Source organism: Fulmarus glacialis, unplaced genomic scaffold, assembly GCF_000690835.1.
Source record: "Fulmarus glacialis isolate BGI_N327 unplaced genomic scaffold, ASM69083v1 scaffold18513, whole genome shotgun sequence".
Taxonomy (NCBI): Eukaryota; Metazoa; Chordata; class Aves; order Procellariiformes; family Procellariidae; genus Fulmarus; species Fulmarus glacialis.
This window is the reverse complement of record NW_009203763.1, coordinates 4,644-12,990: the sequence shown is the minus strand read 5'-3', so window position 1 is coordinate 12,990 and position 8,347 is coordinate 4,644. Positions and strand designations below refer to the sequence as shown.

Genomic DNA, 8,347 nt, shown 5'->3' with positions numbered 1-8,347 from the left:
GGCCCTGCCTCAGCCCGGCCATGCCCGTTTCATTGCAGGGAGCGGAGCTGAGGGTAGCGCTGCTGGTGCCCAGCCATGATGCCCTTTGGTGGGATGGCTGCCCGACTGCAGAGGGACCGCCTGAGAGCCGAGGGGGTTGGCCAGCACAACAACGCCATCAAGTACTTCAACCAGGACTATGAGGCCCTCAAGCAGGAGTGCATTGAGAGCGGCACCCTCTTTAGGGATCCACAGTTCCCAGCCGGCCCCTCTGCCCTTGGATTCAAGGAGCTGGGGCCACACTCCAGCAAGACACGGGGGGTGGAGTGGAAGCGTCCGTCGGTAAGTGCTGGGCTCGCTTCTCCTTGGGCTGGGCTGGCATCCCTGTCCTGCAATGTCTGCACTGACATGGTTTGCCAAGCTGCAGCCTGGCCCTGGCCTGCTCCTCTCGGTGCTCAAAGTTCTTCGAGTGCTTTATAGCCTCCTTTCCCAAGGGCCTAGAGCAATGCCCCATGAGTGTCTGCTCAGAAAAGCATCATGTCTAGCAGGCCCTGCTTTGTCTGGGCAGCAGACCTTGGGCTTTAAAATAGGTGGGCTATGTCATTGCTTCTAGGTGTTGTGGCATGGATGTGTCGCCCTCTGTGACTGGGGCTTTTGAGGGTGTATATGCCCTGGTGCCACGAGTGCAAGGGGAATGCCATTAGTCTGTCTAGCCGTGTCCTGCCATGGCTACAGCAGAAGATCTTGCCTTGCCTTACCATGATGGCCTTGGGGTTGCAGTCAAGCAGATTTCCCTGGCAGAGGGCAGGTGGAGTGCATCTCTCGGGGACCCTATACCCTTCCTCCTGAGTCAGAGCTGCAGTGGGTGCCAGCCCCCCAGAAGCCCAGGCCCTGCCAAGATCCAGCACCAGCATCTGATTCTCTCCTCCTTTTGCAGGAATTAGTGGATGACCCTCAGTTCATCGTTGGCGGTGCAACCCGGACAGACATCTGCCAGGGGGCTCTGGGTGAGTACTGGAACTCTGTCTGCAGACCTTGGTCCGGAGAGCAATGGTTGGGGAGGGTTGGCGTGGCTGGAGAAGAGGTGTTTGTGTAAGATTGAAGGTGGACCAGTTTCACAGCACCTTTCCCCAGGCCCATGCAGCGCATTTTCATGCCAGCCTCTGCACAACAATCTCTGTACCACAGGCTCCTTCCCATTTAGTGCAGTGGAAACTGGAAGGTGGGGGACACCCTATGCCTCCTGGTGGCTCTAGGTTAAGGCTCCGTGAAAATGGGTTGATGTGTGCACAGCTTGACCATGCTAAGATCAGGGGAGGTGTCGGGTGGATCCATGCCTGACACATGCCGACAACAACACCAGGAGCTGCTCCAAAGAGCTCCCTGCTTTGGTAAATGGTGAGGGTTGGCAGCTGGATGACAGTAACAAACTGAGGTGAGGATGTGCTGATGATGACAAAGTGCTTGTGAAGCAACGTGGTGTGGCAGAAGGGAATTGAGAGGAGAGCTACAGAGTAGAAGTGGTGATTTTTCATTTCTCCAGGCGTGTATCCCAAGGCAAAGGCACTGAGACAAGGAGAGCGGTGTTAATGGGCTGGGTAGGCTGGCAGGGCTGGCAACTGCGATTTTGTGGTCATCGGAACCAGATCTGCGTACCACCAAGAGTGTCGTCCTGATCTGGATCAAGTCGGGCACTTGCCTGGGAGTATTGTGTACCTTAGCACACATAGCACGCTGGTTTCAGGGCTGACCACATTTAGTGCATCCAGTAATTAGAACAAACTTGAGGTGGTAACTGGAGCACATAACAGCCCAGAGCACTGCGGTGGCGTTCAATTGGTCATTAAAAAGTCTGAAATGCCATTTTGTCAAACCACAGCCCAGTACAGATTATCCAGGCCCAAGGCTAAGGTGTGACAAGCTTCAAAGGCAAAAGAGAAAGGGGAACTAAGGCAAAGAATTTAAAGCGCAGTGCTGGCCTGGAGCGGCACTTGTGGTTAAGAGCACTTAGAAGGAAAAGCACAGTGGTGGTGCTCGCAATTTGAGAAGCCAGTGCAGCAGCATTAAACCTCTGGCTTGATTTTCTAAATGCAAAGTGTAATTCCACTGCAGAACTCGCTGTCTGAGATGTGGAGGGCAGTCATACGAATGAGTCTCAGGAAGGTCTAGATAAACAGCTGCAGGAGGGGGCTGTTGGTGCTGACTGTATGTGGTGGTCTGGACACAGGTTCCAGGTCAGGGAGGATCATTCCCTGTTGCCTTGAGCTAATACTTCTCTCCGAGGCAGGCTGAACGAGCCTTGCTCCCTGAGCTCTGTTTGTCTGCTGGACCCTCTCTGGTTTTTGAGCTGGGGAGCCCCAAACGTTTGCAAGGAGAGCACTCCTTGGGCTCCTACGTCCACTGCCTACCCCCCCAGCTAGGGAGGTGGTGGGTGCTCACACTGGCTTCCTCTCCTTCCCCAGGTGACTGCTGGCTGCTGGCTGCCATCGGCTCCCTCACGCTCAACGAGGAGCTCCTGCACCGCGTGGTGCCCCACGGGCAGAGCTTCCAGGAGGACTATGCCGGCATCTTCCACTTCCAGGTGGGCTGGAAGCTCCTGGCCCTCCATGGCGGGTGGGCTGGGGGCGGAAGAGAGGCCGGTGGGATGAGGGCATCCTTCTGGGGTAGGGATGAGCAAGTCGTGTGATGCACCGAGCTCACCCCACTCTCTCCTGGACCCCCAGATCTGGCAGTTCGGTGAGTGGGTGGACGTGGTGGTGGACGACCAGCTGCCCACCAAGGACGGGGAGCTCCTGTTTGTGCACTCGGCAGAGTGCACCGAGTTCTGGAGTGCTCTGCTGGAGAAGGCCTATGCCAAGTGGGTAACCCCGTGGTGGGCACATGGACGGGTGGGGCGACAGGGCACCTCATGGAGCAGAGCTGAGGGGAGGGGGTCTCTTCTATCCCTGGCCCTGCTTGCGCTCGGTGCCTGGGGAGCAGCAGCATGCTATGTCCTTGTCACCTCATGCGCCCCTCTTGCCGGCCGGTGCTCAGGCTGAACGGCTGCTACGAGGCACTCTCAGGGGGCAGCACCACCGAGGGCTTTGAGGACTTCACCGGCGGCGTGGCAGAGATGTATGACCTCAAGCGGCCGCCGCGCAACATGGGCCACATCATCCGCAAGGCATTGGAGAGGGGGTCCCTGCTGGGCTGCTCCATCGACGTAAGTCGTGCGCCGGAATGAGCCAGGGACTCTGCCTCAGCGATGGCCAAAGAGAGGCCTCGTAGCCCGAGATCGTGTCAGCAGTCCCCTTGCTGGGACACTGGGCGGGAGGTTACTTCCTTCCCCTTTTAGCATTTCCAGAGGCAGCGGGGCAGCCCTAGGGTACAGCGAGTGAGGCTGCAGCCCAGCTGCTGGGAACAGGCTCCTTTGGATGGAGCGGGAATGTCCATCTCAAGCGTGGGCTGTTGAACAAGGGTCTGCCTATAGCTCTGGCCATGTCTTATGTCAGCATCTGAGAATTATCTGGAGTGGGGTTTTCCATCCGTTCCCTCTCGTGAAATCAGTTTCTTGCTTTCTGAAGTTTGAGTGGTTTCCTGATGGATCTTCAGGGTCTTCTGGCTGGGAAACCGTCTTTACATTGTCCTCAGCCGGCAGCCTTTGAGCAGAGGGTGCTGGTACCTGCTGCTTCTCTTGGCTGGAGCAGGGCAAAGCAAGGGGAATTCTCCACACGGTGGAGGGAAGGGGTAGGGATAGGAGAACATGAATTTAATCATATTCACTTGAGGTTTGCACATTCTCCTCAGATCACAAGTGCTTTTGATATGGAAGCGGTGACCTTCAAGAAGCTGGTGAAAGGCCACGCCTATTCTGTCACGGCCTTCAGAGACGTGAGTTGGCTATGTGAGACTTCAGTAAGAATAAAATTGCCTGGAAAGTGGCATGGGCTCAACCTCTTGTGTCTGGGGGGCGGGAGGTGAACTCCCTTCATCCGCATCAGGAATCCCTGGGGTCAGGTGGAGTGGACCGGAGCCTGGAGCGATGGGTGAGTTGGACAGATGGGACTTCAGTCCCACCGCTGGCAGGCCAGCGGGAACGGCACACACGGCAATTGAGTGCTCAGCACTGCCAAGGGGAAGTGTGCAGTGCCCTTCACATTGGCGAGGGAGGCAGCTCTGAAGTGCTCTCGATTCACCTTCAGTAGTCCTCATCTAATTGTCTGTCTCCTGATACTTCAGCTCCTCCGAATGGGACAACATTGACCCTGGCGACAGGGAAGAGCTGCAGCTGAAGATGGAGGATGGAGAGTTCTGGTGAGTGCCAGAGCAAACTGCTGCTCTTCTTCAGCAGCCAGCCTGGGAAGGACTAGAGGAGCTGAGGAGAGATCCCACGGTTCTGCTTCGCCTGAAACACATGACCTGCCTTTATGAGCTGGCTTTCCAGCACCGGAGAGCCTGCTAGTGTTTTCTCATCTGATCTAGTTAATAATTTTCCTCTCTTCAAGGAAATTCAGCCCAACTAAATGCAAAATAAACATCTAGGAAGGGTAAACAACCCTTCTTCCCCAAAACGAGCAGCAGGCTTTAAATGAGCTATAACTGCTCAGGGTAAAAGATCTTGCTGTCACTTAATTCTTCCAAAATGTTGGCTGGGTCCAGAGCTGCTTGCGCTCTCCTCCCTCCCTGCCAACGGTGCCCTGACCTCAGGCTCTGCCTGCCTCTTGCAGGATGTCTTTCCGGGACTTCATGAGGGAGTTCTCCAGGCTGGAGATCTGCAACCTGACCCCCGATGCCCTCACCAAGGACGAGCTCAGCAGATGGCACACGCAGGTGTTCGAGGGCACGTGGCGCCGGGGGAGCAGTGCTGGGGGCTGCAGGAATCACCCAGGTACCTTTCCCCCCAGCATCTCCACTCTTGGCAGCGCGATTGAGCTAGGTGTCTCATCCACGTGTCATCTTCCTCCCAGCCACGTTCTGGATCAACCCCCAGTTTAAGATCAAGCTGCTGGAAGAGGATGATGACCCCGGGGACGATGAGGTGGCCTGCAGCTTCCTGGTGGCTCTGATGCAGAAGCACCGGCGGCGGGAGCGGCGGGTGGGGGGTGACATGCACACCATCGGCTTCGCTGTCTACGAGGTAACCCCTGCCCGCCCCGATGCTGCTTCCTTGGGACCAGCTCAGCCCTGCCAGTCCTGCCTGGACCTGGCACCCCAGTCCTCAAGGAAACCTTTCCCACCTGCTTTGGCCGGTCTGTGGGTTAAAGTCCCCTGTCCCGTGCTCCCTGCGCTGTAAGGGATGGGGGCAGGTATTGGGATTCTGATTTTTTTTTTCCCTTTTCTTTCCTCCCTGCAGGTTCCTGAGGAGGTACGTCCTGAGCCGCCAGAGCCTACCCCGTCTTGGAGGGGAGCACAAGAGTGGGCAGGACTGGGTTAATGCACGTGCATGCACGCATGTGCACCCAGTGGCGTAGGAACTCCCACCGCACTGGCAGTGGCTAGGGTGCTAATGGGTGCTCGGCCCCTCTGTGCAGGAGGGATGGCTGCTGCTGGGATGGGCAGGGCAGGGATGTCCTGCCCAACAGGGCTGGCTTTGGTCCCACCCACTCCCTGTTCAGGGCTGTGGTCCACAAGCGTGTTCATTCCCCCAGGCCCAGGGCAGCCAGAACGTGCACTTGAAGAAGGACTTCTTCCTGCGAAATCAGTCGCGGGCAAGGTCTGAGACCTTCATCAACCTGCGGGAGGTGAGCAACCAGATCCGGCTGCCCCCCGGCGAGTACATCGTTGTGCCCTCCACCTTCGAGCCGCACAAGGAGGCTGACTTCGTCCTGCGGGTCTTCACTGAGAAGCAGTCGGACACGGCGTGAGTCCCTGCCTGGCCAGGGGATGCCCTGTGTCTGTGAGCGGTGGGACATTTCCCCACCACAGGCAGCCTGCTGGCTGGGGACCCCACTCATCACTTTGGTTTCCTCCTTTCTGCCCCCAGGGAGCTGGACGAGGAGATCTCAGCAGATCTGGCAGATGAGGTAGGAGCCACCGCTTTGGTTCGGTTGGTGCTGAGGCTCCGGGGCTTGGGAGGGGGAGCTGCAGGCAGGAAGTGGCTGCCTGGGTTTGGGATGTCACTGTGGCTGCAGAGGGGCTGGCAGGGTCGAAGTGATGGGGATGTGGGAAGTAACAACGATGAGAAGAACAAAGAAGAGCTTCCCTTCCGGTTTGGGTTTGCTGAGCCTGGGAGGCAGGGCAGAGCCCAGGTTTGACTACTAACCTCTTCTTTCTGGCCTGTGTCACCCCAGGAGGAAATAACTGAGGATGACATAGACGACGGCTTCAAGAACATGTTCCAACAGCTGGCAGGGGAGGTGGGTACGGCTGCGCCGAGCTCTGGAGAGCCCTGGCCTGAGGAGGGGAGGGGACGGGACCCCTGGCCGTGAGAGCTCCAGCCCACCCCACGCTCGCTCAGTCCCATCCTGCAGACAAGTCCATCTCTGCTGTGGCTCAGCCCAGTTGTCCCCAGGGTGGTGTGACGGGAGCAGATTTGGGGAAGGGGCATCCAGCTGTGGTCCAAACTCTTCCGGGCATGCGGGAAATGCAATGGCACCCTGATGTTTTGTGACTAAGGCAGAGATGTTTAGGCGGGAGGGGGGAAATGGCCACAAGTAGGGTGGAGAGCAGGCAAGGGGTGCTGCTAACTCTGCTCCTGCTGCAGGACATGGAAATCAGCGTCTTTGAGCTCCGGACTATTCTGAACAGAGTCATCGCTAGACGTAAGCACTGCCCTTCCCACCCCTTGCTTCCCACGGCCCAGGCCTGCTCAGCAGGTTCATTTTTGATGCATGTGCTCAACCTCCTCCGTCCCCCTCAGACAAAGATCTGAAGACGGATGGGTTCAGCCTGGACTCCTGCCGCAACATGGTCAACCTGATGGATGTATCCTCTTGGCGCTGCGGGTGGGGGCCAGCTTCCCTGGTGCTCAGCCTGCCAGCAGCAAGACTTCTCCATGGGAGCTGGGGCTTGGCTCTCTGGCTGTGCCGAGAGAGCTGTGCCCCTGCACAACCAGGGGAAGGAAGGAAGGAAGGAAGGAGTCCCTGTGGCTTCAGGGCCACCTGCCCTACACCCCTGGGCTTTAGCAGCAGGTTTTTTGGAAAGGGCCATCAGTTTCCCTGCTTGCTCTGGGCCCTGGCTCTGCCACCAGAAGCCCAGCCCAGCCCCACTTGTGCCTTCAATCTTCTGCTCCAGCAGAAAGCGCCCTGTGCTTCCCTTCCCCGCAGCCTGATGTGCTGTGATGCCACCCAGCCTTCAACGCGCTCCTGGAAAGGAACGAGGGCTGTTGGGCTTCTCTGCCCCCAAACCATCCTGTCCAGTAGTTGAGGATGAGAGGTGTAAAGCAACAGGAGCCATGGCCTGTCTTCTTGCTTGCACAAGGACATGCAGCTGTGGGGTCAGGTGAGGGTAGAGGAGCAGCTCCGAGCCCTTCTCCAGCCTGGTCCTGCAGCATCCCCTTTTGCCCCGTTTTCTCCAAGGACACCAGAATGGTGTGCTTCCTACAGCAGCAGCACAGCTGCTCCTGGGGAGTGGCACAGCAGCTAGTTTAAGTGTTGCGCTTTCCCCACTGGGTTGCAGGCTCTGATCTTGCTGGTGCTGCAGGACAGAGAGGGGAAGTTGGGGGGAAAATTGGGCAGGCCAAGTGTGGCCAGGCTTTTCTCGCCTCAGGTGGCTGGGATCTGGCTTTGTCTTTACATCACCCCCTTTGCTGGCTGCTTTCTCCTTGACCCTCTGCTCCCCAGAAAGATGGCAGTGCCCGCCTCGGGCTAGTGGAGTTCCAGATCCTGTGGAACAAGATCCGGAGCTGGCTGGTGAGGAGTGGGGGGCATGGTATTCTCCACAGGGGTATTACCCCTCCTGGGGCAGCAGGGTGAGGGGACAGCCAGGCTGGAGGCCACAGGAAAGCCTGCTTTTCACATCCTCCATGACGTTTTTGCAGACGATCTTCCGCCAGCACGACCTGGATAAGTCGGGCACCATGAGCTCCTACGAGATGCGCATGGCTCTAGAGTCAGCCGGTAGGTCTGGAGAAAGATGGGGCTGGGATGGGGGCTGGGGAGAGGGCTCCTGCTGTCGGAGCCTTGTCCTAAGTGGCTGGAGGAGAATGAAACCAGCCTATATTGCATGCTTGGAGCCAACCTGTTGTGATAGTGAGATATGGCCCATGTCTGTGCTGGGCTCTCTCCATCCCAGCTGTGCCGAGTGCTGGAGCTTCAGGGTTAGGGACGCATGCAAGGTGGTCCCAACCTCTGTCCTCCTCTGACCTGCAGGGTCCCACCCTGGCAAAGCAGAGGCCTGGGGTGGATCAGTGAGCTAACTAGTCATACAGCTCCAGGGAGAGCATCCCCTC

General features: G+C 57.8%; 1 protein-coding gene across 1 annotated transcript in view; it reads left to right on the top strand.

Moving 5' to 3' along the window:
• Positions 1-38: 38 nt before the first annotated feature.
• The window catches only part of LOC104074592 (calpain-1 catalytic subunit-like), a gene marked incomplete at its 3' end in the record, with an annotated part of 8,698 nt that continues 389 nt past the window's right edge, over positions 39-8,347 (top strand). The window contains 17 exon segments of the mRNA XM_009574762.1: positions 39-321; positions 917-986; positions 2,442-2,560; positions 2,703-2,836; positions 3,013-3,181; positions 3,766-3,831; positions 3,898-4,004; positions 4,198-4,272; positions 4,686-4,846; positions 4,926-5,095; positions 5,607-5,818; positions 5,942-5,981; positions 6,249-6,314; positions 6,662-6,719; positions 6,818-6,882; positions 7,740-7,808; positions 7,937-8,015. Coding sequence (XP_009573057.1) covers positions 76-321; positions 917-986; positions 2,442-2,560; positions 2,703-2,836; positions 3,013-3,181; positions 3,766-3,831; positions 3,898-4,004; positions 4,198-4,272; positions 4,686-4,846; positions 4,926-5,095; positions 5,607-5,818; positions 5,942-5,981; positions 6,249-6,314; positions 6,662-6,719; positions 6,818-6,882; positions 7,740-7,808; positions 7,937-8,015 — 1,906 coding nt within the window.